This window comes from Tiliqua scincoides, chromosome 2 (assembly GCF_035046505.1).
Source record: "Tiliqua scincoides isolate rTilSci1 chromosome 2, rTilSci1.hap2, whole genome shotgun sequence".
Lineage (NCBI taxonomy): Eukaryota > Metazoa > Chordata > Lepidosauria > Squamata > Scincidae > Tiliqua > Tiliqua scincoides.
Window position 1 is genome coordinate 125562430 of NC_089822.1, and position 15860 is coordinate 125578289.

The window sequence follows — 15860 nt, forward strand, 5'->3', positions numbered from 1 at the left end:
ATTTAGCAGGGGAAGTGTAACTGGCCCTCCTCACCTCAGCAGTGGTTTTTCTAGTGGCTGCCTCCTGGTGTTCTTTTGCATCTTTTTAGGCCATGAGCCCTTTGGGGGCAGGGAGCCATTAGTCATTTGATTTTTCTCTGCAAACCGCTTTGTGAGCTTTTTGTTAATTAGTCTGTGGAACTCCTTGCCACAGGATGTGGCGATGGCACCTGGCCTGGATTGGACAAATTTCTGGAGGAAATGCCCACCACAGGTTACAAGCCATGATGGGTGTGTGCTAGCCCTAAGTAGGCTGTCTGTGAATGCCAGATGCAAGGGAGGGCGCCAGGATGCGGGTCTCTTGTGTGCTCCCCGAGGCATCTGGTGGGCCACTGTGGGGTGCAGGAGGCTGGCCTGGCCTGATCCAGCCAAAGGGGCTCTTCTGATGCTGGGATCACATTCGCTGCCACCTTAAGGCAGCAGGCAGAGGTGGCTCCACCTTAAGAAGCGCCGCGCTGGGTTCCAGCCCATCCTTTCTGCCTGCTACTGATGTTGCCGACGCCTGCAGCAGGAGGGGGCTGAGACCAGCACTGCGAGCAGCATCCCGGAGGGTCCACCAGCCCAGCCGAGAGAGAGCGCCTGCTCTGCTGCTGCGGGGTGACAACCCAGGAAAGCGGGGCTCCCTCGACTGTGGACTTCTAGCGCCCGCTTGCAAGCTGCTGCCGCCCTCCGCCTCGCCTTCCCTTGTGCATTGCCTCCCCCCCGCTGCTGCTTCTCCATCAGCCCCCAAAGCCCCACCGCCCAGCAGCCAGCATGACCGAAGTGAACGAATGCAGCATCAAGGTGCTGTGCAGGTTCCGGCCTCTGAACCAGTCGGAGATCATACGGGGGGATAAATTCATCCCAGTTTTCCAGGGGGACGACACCGTCATCATTGGGGTAAGCAGGTGCGGCGGTGGGGGTGGGGGAGAAAGCAGGTGAGCCCCCACGCGTGGATGGAGGCAAAGGGGTGGCTACTGCAGTGAGCATCCTCTGGAGGTTGGGTACCACCACTCCCCTTTCAGCCGGGCCTGTGGCAGGCTGCCCTTGGCAGGAGAGCTGGTAGCTTTAGCATCAGGCAGGAGGTAAAACAAAAACATGGAGCTTACCCCCCCCCCCCATGAGACCATCAACCTGGTCTCCTCTTTAGGAGAACAATCCCATATGCACTGACCTGGAAGGAAGCCCCATTGAATCTAATGGGACTTACTTTCGAGCAAGCATGCTGCGTAGGGATGTGCCCCCATCTCCTCCTGCTCAGAGGACCCTCTACGTGTGTAAACAAGGACTCGTTCACATCCTGAGAAAACGGAGAGTGTTTTGGGTTTAGTTCATTTGTTTGGGTGCTGCTGCTCCATCCTTGGCTCTGCAGACCTGAAGTCACTGGGTGTGGCTAGTGAAGCCATTGATTTGGCTACCCGGAAGAAAAGAAGAGTTGCTTGGAGCCAGGAGAAAAAAAAAATGTCCTCTGTTTTTATTTGCCTCTCCCACCGGCTTTGTTACCTTTATGTTGCTTTCAAAGCCAGAAGGCTTTATCTATCTGTGCAAACACACTGCTGCCTTGAGGTTATGCCCTCAAAGGGCAAAAGTTGAAAGGCTGTTGTATCTAGGTTGAATCCTCACCATCACTACTGATTGTGATTTTTCAAGCCACATGCACACCACCACCACCACCACTGTGAAGTTCTCCATGCTCACTTGTGTTGGTGCAGGTACAAGGGTGGTGTACCTACAAATAATGGAGGTGGCTTGCTTAAGGCTGCCGGTTGTTTACTCAAAATTGGCAACGCCCTGGTATTTGTCCTCATGGTCTCTATGTCTGTCAATGGACAACATTCTGGGCTTCTGACTTTTTGGGTGTTTGCATGTTTCAGTTGCTAAATGTATCCTTTCTGGGGGAAGGGTCCCCATTCTTCTGAGAGAGAGGGTGGTTATGCCATCAGAGCCAGCCAGTTGGCGCCACATCCCAAGACTGATGTCTGCACCTCCCTTCTGTGCTATGCCACTGGCACTCTTGTTGCGTTGGATCCTGGGCAGAATCAGGGCTCAACAATGTTGGGGATGTGGCCAGGAGATTGGTGGGTTTCCCAGCAGATGAATGCTATCCCAACAGCATCTGTAATCTAAGGAGGAGATGACCCACTGACCAGTTGTTCATGAGCAAGTGACCCATTGAATAGTGTTTCTTATGTGAAGTCATAGGTAGGAGCCGCCCAAGGTGACCCAGCCACTCCAGGCATTTGCACAGACTAGAAATCAGGCCCTCTCCTCACCTTATCTGCTGCGTACCCCTCTCTGGTTTCTGAATGCCTTTCTGTCCTTTTGCTGCAGAGCAAGTTATCCATCTGCGTGCTAATGGGGCCTGACTTCTCTCCCACTGCACAGGCGGCAAATTGAGCCCTGCCATGTCAAATTTATTTTCCACTTGGGTACCAAATTATTCTCTCTTGCCCAGGCTTGGAAAAAGGAAGAGGCTGATGGGGGCATTTTGGAAACCTCTTCGTTTAGCGTAGCCGTGCCGCAAAGTCATTCTTGCTGGTGCTTGAACCAGAATCTTTCCGTGGAGCTCCCTAAATAACAAGAGGCCTGTTTATTTTCCCAATTAATGCAGGTTGTTTTTGTTGTCTTCCACAAAAAACAATTGGCGCCTGTCTATTTTAATCTGGTATAATCCATTTTTGCTGCTGTTGTAAAACAGTCAGACCATTTTTAAATACCGTGTGAGTATTTTTAAAGCGAAAATTCATTGATGCAAATTAGCGGTAGCTGTGTTTGTTTTGTTTTTGGTTTTAAATTCCCTCTAAAGGAGGCAGCCGCCTTATTCCTTTGGAAGAAAATCCCAGAGAGGCAGGAGCATCACTGCAGAGAGCAGGCAGCAGGATGCAGTCCTGCCTTCCTGGGCTCAGCTGCTTTGTCATCCCTCAGAGCAATGACAGGGAACAGTCGGCTACTTCCAGGAACCACTCCCCTCCATTGTGCTCAGCCCTTGTCCACCACCGGACTGACTGCAAGCAGATCTCTGCTGTCCTGCCTTTGGAGGCTGTGCCTTCCGCTTTGCATTCCTCCTGTCCAGGCTGGGTTTCTCACAATCTTGTATCATCTTTACCTTCAGCCATAGCGAAAAGTGAAACTGCTTGGTCTTTTTGTAAGCTTTGTTAGATGCCCTGGAGCATCTGCTCCATACATCATCATCTGCTTCGTTCCTGGGGTTCTAGTGGTGGATGGATGAAGGCCGAAAAAATTCTGCTCTGGTCAGAGCCAGCTCAGCTTAATGCTTTTTCAACCAAAGCTTTTTCAGCTTAATGATTTTATCTGTCTGCTGCTGAGTGTCTCTTGATTGTTGAAGACTGTTTTTGCTGGTCATCAGAATGGTTTCACTTAGGGAGGAGAGGGGAAAACTGACTGATTAGTTTTCTTTTAATTACACTTAGCCTGAAGAAGCATGCCAAGGGACCTGAAAGGTTTCTTGCTACTTGGTGACATTTTAGTTGGTCTTGATAAAACAATATTACGTGACTGTAGCTTTTGTTTTCACCCCATAGGGCTGCATTGGTTAATCGATTAATTGATTAGGCTGAGCAATCTATTTAAACACCTTTACAGCCTGATCCCACCTAAATTCCTGTGCAGCAGTGCTTCTGCACCAGCATGGGCCCCTCTGCATCCCAAGGGGGAACCTTGGTAACTGGAGGTCTTCTTGGGGTAAGCAGACATTTGTCATGGGTCAGATCGGATCTGTACCAGCAATGTTACTGGTGCAAGTCTGAGTGGATCCATGTTGACAAATTGGGTCTGGGAAGTGTGGTAGGATGCAACGTGGGCTGGCGCTGCTGATCCCGCCCTCTCCCAGGCCAGATCTGACCACCTCTGCCCTGTTCCACCACCTTCCCCCTGGCCCTATGCCAGATTCACCTGCTGGGGTGGGGGGCAGGAAGGCTGCCAGTGCTAGTAGGAAGGCTTCAGTCTTCCTGCCAGCTCTGCTGAGGCCTTTGCTGTCACAAAGCGCTTTACAGCACTTTTGCAACAGTGCAAAGGCCTGGTGTGCCAGCGGAATACACGTTCCTCTGGTATGCCAAATAGTCAGGATCGGGCCGCTAATCAATTAAAAAGATTCTTGACACAGCAGATTTTTTTTTTTAAAGAATTGTCATTTTAAATTCAAGTACTTCTAAAACCTTCAGGCCAAAAAGCACCATCATAGGAGAGGCACATTCACTCTCTTCTCACACAATAGGAACACCTCTCCTAAAATGATGCTTGCAACAGCAAATTCATTAATCATTATTTTAAAAAGCGTACCCTAAGAAAGTTAGTAATGATGAATGAGCAATAATGAAATTTGGGAGACCCCGATTTGTCAGGGGGTCATGACAAACCCCAGTAATTTCAATAGGATTTGGAAATCCTACCACTGGAGGATACATCCAAGTGTGCTTCTAGCTTCAGCACTATTATTTTTATCCATATATGCATTTATTCAACTGAGCAGCTGAATCAATTAACTAAGATTTCTGCAAATGGGGTGACAACCCTAATTTTTTCTAATAGGCCAACATAACTATCTGCCATTAATCTCTCTTCCTGTAGGATTAGGTCACAGTCTCTAGATTATCACTATGCCTGTTGAATATAACCAGAACTGCTAAAATGAAAGGTGAGCTTGTGGGAGAACCTTTTATTTCCGGGTCGCCTGGATCAGCCAGGCAAAACCGATCATGCAGTAGTATCCAGCGTGATACAGCTGTGGCCAGATATTTTCAGAAGTAATATTCAAGGTCATGCAATATCTGTAGTGCGGAGCTGAAACAAGAGACACACAAAAGAGGAATAAGTGCGTTCATCTTTGCAGAATGGTCATGTTGCAACCCACAGGATGTAATTTTTCCTTTAATGGTACTGAGGCAGCAGGAGGGGTTGTTGCCATTGTACTTGCTACCCCATTGCTCATTCTCTCCCCCGACTGCTAAAGCAAGTGGGACTTTAATTCTGCCCCAAAACAGAGGAGTAAGGTTTGGGATGGCACAAGACAGTGGTCAAGTGCACTAATGGAAACCTCTCGCACTGCCTTGATATGAAAGGAAAAGGCATTTTAGATTTTAGAAAAGGGCTATCAGAATGCCAGGTGCAAGGGAGGGCACCAGGATGCAGGTCTCTTGTTATCTGGTGTGCTCCCTGGGGCATTTGGTGGTCCCCTGTGAGATATAGGAAGCTGGACTAGATGGGTCTATGGCCTGATCCATTGGGGCTGTTCTTATGTTCTTATAAGGCATGTTCTCCAGGATGCAACCTGGTAGCTATACATACTATAAATTCCACTTAATTTTTTCCAGTGATTATTAGTTTTTTCCAGTAATTAAATTTTTTTTTTAATTAAATTTCTATCTCTCCCCATGGCCACGACGACCCAACCAAGAATTTGGAAAAAAAAAAATCAAAACAATCCATTGAATGAATAGCTATAACTTCAAGCCAATCAAAGTAATCAGACAGTGAAAGCGTATGCATGTCTACTCATAAGTAAGTTCCATTGTGTTCAGTAGGTCTTACTTACTTACTTCGATAAACCTTTATTGGCATACTGGAAATTCACAAGCAATAACATAATAACACAGGAAATAAATGCAACTTTACGGGGTATTAGCTTCTGATCTTTGCCTTAGCAACTATGTTCAGTAGGTCTTACTCGGGGAAATTGTGTGTAGGATTAAAATACAGGAATCAAGTAGTACTTTCAAAGAGCAGAGATCACTTTCCTAAGAAAGGAAACCTGATTGATTTTTCCAGCATTGTACAGTGGGCCTTCAGTATCTATAGGAGAGCCATTCTAGGACAGCCCCCAGATAATGTAATATAATCCACAGGTGCTGGAATCCATGGGGGTGGGGGTGCAGCATGGCGCTGCAATTACCTTCAGTGCCAGACCTTCTGGAGGCCGCGCCAAGCCCATGGGCCACTCTGCCTCCTCAGAACTCCTCTCCAACGTGATCGGAAATCACTTCCAGTTCAGGGATGCGACTTCCAGTCACCTCTGGGAGGTCTCAGAACACTTCCTGGACATGACAAGAAGCGGATTCCAGTCACCTAGAGGCCATCTGAGGCATGGGCTTTGCATCTGTGGATAGTGGATTCCATAGATTCCAAGCCTGCAAACATCAAGGGCCCGCTGTATGGGTGTTAACCCGCCAAGTCTTTCTAGATAGAGAGTTCCCACAGCATCATTAATCCATTGATTTCTAACAAATGAATGAGAACTTGTATGAACACACTTCAGACCATCAGTCCATCTCATCCAGTGCTGAATATTCCAACTGGCAGTAGCTGTCCAACAGAGGTTGTTTGTGTTTCTGTTATCTGGAGATACCAGGGTTTGAAGTGGGGACTTTCTACATGCAAAGAACATGCCCTGACCTCTGAGCTGTGGCCTGTATCATCCTGCTTCCCCTCTGCCCTCTTGGGTCCAGGGCTCCTCTTGAAAGTGCTGTCTTTTCCCCATTGTTGGGTTGGTAGTCTGAGCTCTGATTTTACTGGGGATCTGATAGGATCAGTCTCTCCTTTTCTGACAGATCGAGGCAGAAGGGGAAGGGACACTGTGTACTCTGGTTTGCTTTGCTTCACTACTGTCTGCATCTGAATTATTTCCATACTGCCCTTTTGAATATATGAAGCACTTGCCCGTTCAAACGTCATTTTTCTTCACAACAGCCCTGTGGGATTTGTGTCAGCTGAGAGAATGTGATATGCAGATGAGCTAGAATAAGTTTAATAAGCTCACTGAAGCCCAACCCCCATCTGCAGAGTTTATTCAGCCTGAAGCTTCTGGACCATCTTCAGGAGCGGCCTACAAAGAGCACATAACACTGTTAACCTGGACATGAATGACTGTGACCACCAGGTCTCTGGCCTCCAGGAAGGATTGTAATTTGACTGTCTCTCTGTTATTTCAGTTACGGTCCTCCTGAAGAGTGCCTGCCAAAAGGAAGTATGGAGTGGCCATTTTATGTATTTGTTTAAAAACATTGATATTTTTCCTTTCTTGCCAAGGCAGTTTTTTTTACCTTAAAAAGCATGATCCTACAGAATATATTTAATGGATACCTTTTGTGAGATGCAGACTGTCCAGTTCTGGATCATTAGCAGTGTATCCTTATTTTATTCATCCTCAGACCAGCCCTTTGAGATAGGTTGCTTAATGTGTCCATTTTTCAGACAGAGAAAGATAGTGCCATTCCTGGTGTGACTCAGATCTCCCATGCTTTATATCAGGGGTGTCCAAAGTTTTTGGCAGGAGGGCCACATCAGCTCTCTGTGTCGGGGCCAGGGAAAAAAAAAGAATTAATTTACATTTAAAATTTGAATAAATTTACATAAGTTTACACAAATGAATATATTAAAGATGAACTTGAATGAATGAATGAAGATCTTGCGAAGCTATAAAAGGCACAAAGCAAGGCTGTCCTTTTGTTTGCTGCCGCTATTGCATCACAGACATGAAACAGCAAGCAGTGGAGTGGCCCTCATCCCACAGCTCACGCGAAAAATCAAACAGTCGCCCTCACGCTGAGATCAGTTGTGTTGGGCCAGAGCGGGCTCCAACAAATCTCCAGAGGGCCAGAGGCTCACTGGAGACTGGGGACTCCCTGAGGGCCGCATTGAGAGGCCTCAAGGGCCACAAGTGGCCCCAGGGCTGGGGTTTGGGCACCTCTACTTTATATGACCAATCATGGAATTACATGCAACTGCAGGTGGTTGTAGGTTTTGAATGGCTGGAAGGGGCATGCTTAGTTCCTTCCTTCCCAGTTGGTTGTTCACTCAAATTCACTCACTCCAACCTGTCCTTCCCCACCCCCCAAAAAAGTTACAAGATACAGAGAACCTAAAACCTATGTTCTGTATTCACCAGTAAACCCAAGTGTCTCAAAAGGGGCTGAACAATACAAATATCTCACCTGTGCCATCAAGAGCAGTGGAAGTGAGTAGGGGTGAGAAAGAACCTTCAATGATGGCCCAATCCTATTGGAGCGCTACACCAGTAGAACACTTGTTCACTGCCACAAAATTGCCATAAGGCACTTTGTGATAGTTGCCAAAGCCTTCGTCCACCATAAGATGTCAGGGTGCCTGCCAGACAAGGTAAGTCCAGAGCAGGGGGAATAGGGAGGAGATGGGGTTGGGTGGGCAGATTGGGCCCAGGAGAGTGGCAGGATCAGCAGCCCCAGAATGCACCATATCCTAACCCCCTTCCTGGACCTGAAACACCTGCAGGGATCAACTTGGACTTGCACCAGCGATATTACTGGTACAGGTCCAAGTGGACCCAGATCCAAGTTGATCAAATGCGGTGGCTGGGGTTTACCCCAGGGGCAAAGGGACAAATATCCCTTTACCATGAGACCTCCAGCAGCCAAAATTCCCCCTGTGGGATTAAGCATAGCTCGTGCAGGAATCACTGTGCTGGAATTTAGACAGGATTGGACCAAAAGTCAGTTTTGAATGATGGCTGCCTGATGACTCCTTCTGTGACACAAAGTCAATCCTCCCAGTTACTCCTTTGACTGCATTGAAGCACTGCTCGGGGGTGGGATGTGGGCTTCAGTGCAGGGCCTGAGCCTAGGCCCCCAGCAGCCTGGCACCAGCCGGGCATACCTGGCATTCAGACCTGTTGTTTTTTCAAGAGAGACCTGTCATTTTGTGGAGTTAAGTAGGGAAGCAAACTATCTTGGAAACTGGAGACAGTAATCACTCTTTCCTTCTGATGCCTTTAGCTTAGTGGTTCCAAAGTTTTTAGCACCAGGACCCACTTTTTAAAATTATTCTCCATCAGGACCCACCTTGCTTCATGAGACTAAAAAAAAATCAGTTTCACCTTACTAGCTGCTCAAGTCTCTGTTTTTATCCTTTTATTATGTGAAGGCCAGCTTCTGGAGCATTTTTTGAACAGCCCATTGATTGGATCAGAACCATTCTGGTGGCATTGTGTTCCCCTTTGCCTGGTAGGAGCTGACACACATTTGCCTACTTGTGAGTAAATGGGCACATGTGGCTCAGTTTTGCTTCCCATAGGGCTCAGTACATTTTCCTTGTCTGCTTTGGTGGGGACACACACTTCCTGCTGGAGTGTTTTTTTGGGGCCTGGATTCATTGAATCGGGACCATTCAGTGGTGTTGAATGGTGGTGTTGTGTTCCTCTCGGCCTGCCCCTTCAAAGTGGATTGAGGATCATTTGCTTACTCATGAGTAAATGTGTACATGCAGCTCAGTTTCGCTTTCCATAGGGCTCAATACATTTTCCTTGTCAGCTATCAGCTTGTCAGTTTCAGTTTCATGATCCATCAACAATTAGGTTGTGACCCACTGGTGGGTCCTGACCCACAGTTTGGGAAACACTGCTCTAGCTTTAAGCTAGCATTGTGTATATGCTTGTGCATCCCTATGATTACTTTGTGAGTACGGCCTAGTTATCACAGAGTTGGTAAACCTGTGATGAACCATACCACTTCACATTACAGTGGGAATCACCTTACTGTCTGCTTCTAACTGAACATTCTATTTTTGTATTTCTTTCACAGATAAAAATTAAAACAAGAAGCTGAGAAGGGTTACAGCTTAGTCTTCTTCCTTACATGCTAGTTTTCTGTATGCAGGGGTTATTGATCGATTTGGTGAAGGAGCATTTAATCATGTGAGCTCCCCCTTTCAGTCTGAAGTGGTAACCCAAGCAGAGGTTTACCTCCACCGTGAGAATTGTGGAAAAGCTGCAAAAAAGCAGCATACAAATCTTTTAAATAAATATATTAGGCCTTGGAGATACTTTCTTTTAAATAAATGGATGTGTCAGTATCTCTCTGTCTAATCTACTTCACAGAACTATTTGTGAGGATAAATCATGTGTGCTATCCTGTTCTTTCTGGAGGAAGGATAGGATAAAAATGTAATAATAAACCTCAGCTCTGTTGTGGTTACTGCAAAGATGGAGTTACATCTCGCCACACAATGCTAGGTGATAGGATGGGATGGGATGTTGGCCCTGGCTGCCAGGGAAAGTACTTAAGTGGTTGGGAGAAGGTGATAGTGGCAGCTGTTTCTAGGCTCTAGCAGTTATGTTTGGTTCAGGCAGGGCTGGTCAAACTTGGTGCATGCTTCTGTACAGCTGGCTGGTATTTGAGGGCCAGTTGTGGAAGAAGCAGCATTGCCCAGAAGTCTCCCTCTCATACAACTGTTGAAGGCTCAGGAGTCCTGAGGCTCTTTCAGCCTCAGCTGGCCATGAATATGCTACTTCCTAGCAAGAGATGAAAGAAAGGGATGTCTACTTTTCCCATTAGCCACCCTAACCCTAGAGACCTTTTGGAGCTGATCCCAGGAACATGCTTGCTGCAGGCATTCATAATCCATCTCAAACTTAATCCCATCTGCTCCGAGATCAAATTATGCTCCTTTGATCTTGTCCTCCATAACTGAAGATCTTCAGCGCTGAATCGAAAAGCTCAAATTTCACTGCACACAGCTCTTTATCCACTGTGGGGGTGACTTTGGGACTGTCACACTACGGAACCATATGGCACATTTTTATTGAGTGTGCTGTTAAACTCCCTGGCCTACTAACACACGTTTAGCAAGCTTGATAGTTTGACCTTCCAGTATGCCTACAGGATTGAGAGTGTGGTTTGTGGTCAACCAACCCTCTCTTTGCATAGATGGTAGTCACAATCATTGGCATCACTATGGAGGTGTGGGTGGAGTGGGCCACACTGGGTGTCACCTTCAGGAGGGGGGGGGCATCACACCGCCTGAGCCTCCATTCAGCAATCTGCAGACTGCTCCAGGCCCAGCCACCTCGCACTCTTGGCGACAATTGTGTTTTTGCCACTCACCGGTTAGAACATGAAGCAACTGGGCCCAGTTTCCAAACTGGGCCAAAGGTTTCCAAACGAAGGTGATCTAGAGGCAGGCAATAAAGCAATAATAATAATAATAATAATAAACGTTATTTATACCCCGCCCCTTCTCCCTAAAGGGACCCAGGGCGGCTTACAACATGTTAAAAACAAATTAAAACATAATTTAACAAACAGATAAAAACATATTAAAAACACATTAACAGATACCATAAAACAGTAGTCAGATAAAAAATCAGATAAAAAGAGCATAAAGCAGCAGATCGTAGAGGAATCAGGCCTGTAAAAAATACTAAAAGATGTTAAAAAGATGTTTAAAAGGCCATGAACTCAGAAGGCTTGTTTAAACAGAAGGGTCTTCAGGACTCGCTGAAAAGTCTCAAGAGAGGGAGCCATTCTTAAGTCAAGGGGAAGGGAGTTCCATAACTTTGGTGCCACTACTGAGAAGGCCCTATTTCTTGCCGCCGCCCCACGTACCTCCTTAGGTGGTGGCACTTGTAAAAAGGCCTTCTCTGATGACCTAAGAGGACGAGCCGGATTGTGCGGAAGTAGGCGATCTCTAAGATACCCTGGCCCAGAGCAGTAAGGGCTTTAAAGGTCAAAACCAGCACCTTGAATTGGGCCCGGAAACGAATGGGCAGCCAATGTAGCCCCCGGATAAGTGGGCTAACAGAGTCAAACCGCTTAGCTCCAGTGACCACACGGGCCGCCGCATTCTGCACTGATTGCATTTTCCGAACCGTCTTCAGGGGCAGCCCCACATAAAGCGTGTTACAATAATCTAACCTTGATGTCACCATGGCATGGATCACCGTGGCCAGGTCTGCAATGTGATAGCCCAGAAAGTCTGGGATGACAATTACATCATTATGTCACCCCTGAACTTCCAGAATGCTCAGCTTCTTCAGGTAAGTGTTTGCATTGGGTGACATCCATCCCAGAGACACCTTTGGTCACAGAAAGGTTTTTTAAAAACTGGGTAGCAACCAGTTGCAGGGGGGCAGTGGCAGCAAAGAAGTCTGCTTGTCTTTCCTGCTTGACTAGTTGGTTTCGTGGAGGCAGCAGGTGGGCTACTGTGCATACCAGGATGCCGGGCTGCCTTTGGCCTGATCCAGCAAGACTCAAGAAGAGTCTTGTACGTTCACATTGTGATTTTTTTACTCATGAGTGGAGCTTTCTGCTGGAAGAAATTGTGCCCAGCGAATTTCTCCTTCTTAGATTGATTTATTTCTAAAACATATACACTAGAGCACCTTCCCCCAATTCACTGCACAAGGCAGTGGACCAAACCAAAACATTAAAAATGCAGACCATGTAAAAGCACAAAAAACAGTCAGAAAACTGCAGTGGAGACACATGCCATTGGGTCCACAGGAGAAAAATCAATCAAAAGCCAGCAGTGAAACTGTCAGTTTGAATCCAGGTTCTCAAAAATCCGATAAAAAATGACATGGCACGAACACTCCATGCTCAGCTCCATCTGAGTATTGTCTTTGCAGACTGGCAGTCGTTCTCCAGGGTTTCAGGATTCTTTCTCGGCTCTCCCTGAAGATGCCCAGAATTAAAGCTGCGCCCTTCTGCACCCACTGCAGGTACCCTGTCGCTGAGCAATCACCTCCCCCACCCCCTTAAAACTTACCCTTAAAGATATCGCCTGGTGAGATTTCCTGCCATGCAGATTCCATTTTTTTTAATGTCATAGAAGAAGCTATATTTGTGGCAGCTGTAGAGCGAGCCTCTTTTGGCTGAGGAAACCTGTGCGATGGCCTCTTGCGAAGAATTCAGTAACAGTGACAGATCTGTACATAAGAACATAAGAACAGCCCCACTGGATCAGGCCATAGGCCCATCTAGTCCAGCTTCCTGTATATCACAGTGGCCCACCAAATGCCCCAAGGAGCACACCAGATAACAAGAGACCTCATTCTGGTGCCCACCCTTACATCTGGCATTCTGACATAACCCATTTCTAAAGTCAGGAGGTTGCACATACACATCATGGCTTGTACCCCATAATGGATTTTTCCTCCAGAAACTTGTCCAATCCCCTTTTAAAGGCATCTAGGCTAGACGCCAGCACCACATCCTGTGGCAAGGAGTTCCACAGACCGACCACATGCTGAGTAAAGAAATTTTTTTCTTTTGTCTGTCCTAACCCACCCAACACTCAATTTTAGTGGATGTCCCCTGGTTCTGGTATTATGTGAGAGTGTAAAGAGCATCTCCCTATCCACTCTGTCCATCCCCTGCATAATTTTGTATGTCTCAATCATGTCCCCCCTCAGGCGTCTCTTTTCTAGGCTGAAGAGGCCCAAAAGCCGTAGCCTTTCCTCATAAGGAAGGTGCCCCAGCCCCGTAATCATCTTAGTCGCTCTCTTTTGCACCTTTTCCATTTCCGCTATGTCTTTTTTGAGATACGGTGACCAGAACTGGACACAATACTCCAGGCGTGGCCTTACCATAGATTTGTACAACGGCATTATAATACTAGCCATTTTGTTCTCAATACCCTTCCTAATGATCCCAAGCATAGAATTGGCCTTCTTCACTGCTGCTGCACATTGGGTTGATACTTTCATCGACCTGTCCACCACCACCCCAAGATCTCTCTCCTGATCTGTCACAGACAGCTCAGAACCCATCAGCCTATATCTAAAGTTTTGATTTTTTGCCCCAATGTGCATGACTTTACACTTACTGACATTGAAGCGCATCTGCCATTTTGCTGCCCATTCTGCCAGTCTGGAGAGATCCTTCTGGAGCTCCTCACAATCACTTCTGGTCTTCACTACTCGGAAAAGTTTGGTGTCGTCTGCAAACTTAGCCACTTCACTGCTCAACCCTGTCTCCAGGTCATTTATGAAGAGGTTGAAAAGCACCGGTCCCAGGACAGATCCTTGGGGCACACTGCTTTTCACCTCTCTCCATTGTGAAAATTGCCCATTGACACCCACTCTCTGCTTCCTGACCTCCAACCAGTTCTCAATCCATGAGAGAACTGTAATACTCCACAGCTGGATAAATTTTGCAGGTAGCAAACCCAAGACCTTTCCCCAAAACTGGTGACCTTGGAGATGAGGAGCTTCCATTCTGTTGAGGGAGATGTCTATTCAGGCACTTGAGGATATCACATCAGGATGCTGTAGGGCCTAATAGGGAGAAGAGAGAGTGGCAGCTCTGTAGGGTGGTCCTTAGCAGGGCTAGATTCCATGTTAATGCTCCATACTCTTCAGATTTGTAGTCAAATTACAGTCCCCTGTTGTGGTTAATGACAGCGGTGTGTGAAACAGATGCCCATAGTCCCTGTGCTGGGCTTTTTTCCACGCTACCTGAAAACTGGTTTCGGTGAGAACTCTAAAACGTAAGAGCAGTGACCACATCCCACCTAGAGGAAGAATTTAAAATATTTGTAGCCTGGCAACCAGGGGAAGGAAAACACTCTCTCGCTTCTCTCTACTGCAGAAGATTTCACAGGCAGGGTGATGCAGAAGGGAGGGAGGCTGGCTGCATCTGTTGCACATCATGGATGCAAGTGTGGGGCTTTTGTATCGAGAAGTGTGTGGACCTTAATATGGTTCAGCATTGGGGTTACCACTTTTTTTTTGCTAGTCTATTATCAGGGCACTGGCCTATCCTCTTGGTGATGGAGCTGTGTTCCATGGGGGGGGGAGGGGCCCTGAACAATTGTGTGAATCGGTCCAAAAAAGAGCAATATGGAGTTATGGACGTGTGTGTGTGTGTGTGTGTGTGTGTGTGTGGCGGGGGGAGAATGAACTGAGTGGCAAAATCAAAAAAAGCTGGACTTTAATCTCCTATCATTTGAAATGTGGTATCTCATTTATTTATTTAAATCACTTCTGCTTTCCATCTGCTACCTGGCTAGGCCAACATCCAATATAATCAATACTCAATCAAATAAAATTAATTGCACATTATTTTAATACTTTATAGTGGACAAAGAAAATGTTTAAGGAGCACCACCATAAAAAGTGTGCTGAAAAAGTCCTTATTTATTTATTTATTTATTTATTTATTTATTTATTTATTGCCTGAATGAGATCAGAGGTGTGTCTGAGTGGGTTTTCCTGGGCAAGAAGTTCCATAGTCTGGGGGCTGCTACTGAGGAAGCCAATTACATCTCCCCACTTCTTGTATCTTGCTCAGTTATGAATTTGAACTCTTGGTGATCTCATTTCTCATTAAACAGAGCAGAAGTTTCTAGCCATCATGGTTATGGAGATATCTTGGGAAAAGTAAAGGCAGTATCTGTAAAAGCTCGCACAGCATCAAGACAGAGGTGCAGTCTATGCATTAGAACATGCATAGCGAAACCTCTTCCATGATTTCCAGATCATGCTCCTGTTACCCTTCACTGCTCCTTCTGACACCACAGCCTTTCTTTTAAAAATCAAAATCCTTTGAATTTGTATTTTGGGTTCAAATATTTGAATAAACAAGTGTGCAAATTAAGCAAGCTTAATGAGCTTATTGACTGAGGGCACAATCCTTTGCACGTCTGCTCAGAAGTAAGTCCCATTGTGTTCTATGGGGCTTACTCCCAGGAAAGTGTGTATAGGATTGCAGCCTAAATCTGTTTTACCTTGAATAGTTGCTTATTTACACAACACATTATTAGTTCACGGAATTCACTGCCACCAGCTGTGAGAACAACTTTTAGCTTAAATGGTTTTAAAATGGTTTAAATTAGATATATTCAGAGAAGATTGGTTTATGAGCCATGATAGTTAAATAGAACCTCCATGTTCAGGGACAATATACTTCTGAATATGATAATCTGGGGAAAAACTACAGGGGTGGGTTTTTGCTTCTTTGCCCTATTTACAGAAGTCTCAGAAGCATCCAGCCGGCCAATTGAACTCTGGATTAGCTGGACCTTTTGTCCAAATGCGCAGGGGTCTTATGTTCTTTGACTCATTTTCTGTGCTCATA

General features: G+C 46.3%; 1 protein-coding gene across 1 annotated transcript in view; it reads left to right on the forward strand.

The window, feature by feature from the left end:
- Nucleotides 1-792: 792 nt before the first annotated feature.
- KIF5A (kinesin family member 5A) overlaps nt 793-15860 on the forward strand; it is a 60046-nt gene continuing 44978 nt past the window's right edge. Inside the window, exons 1-2 of the mRNA XM_066613877.1 lie at nt 793-918; nt 954-956. Of these exons, the coding sequence (XP_066469974.1) occupies nt 793-918; nt 954-956 (129 nt within the window). The remainder of the gene's footprint in view (nt 919-953; nt 957-15860) is intronic.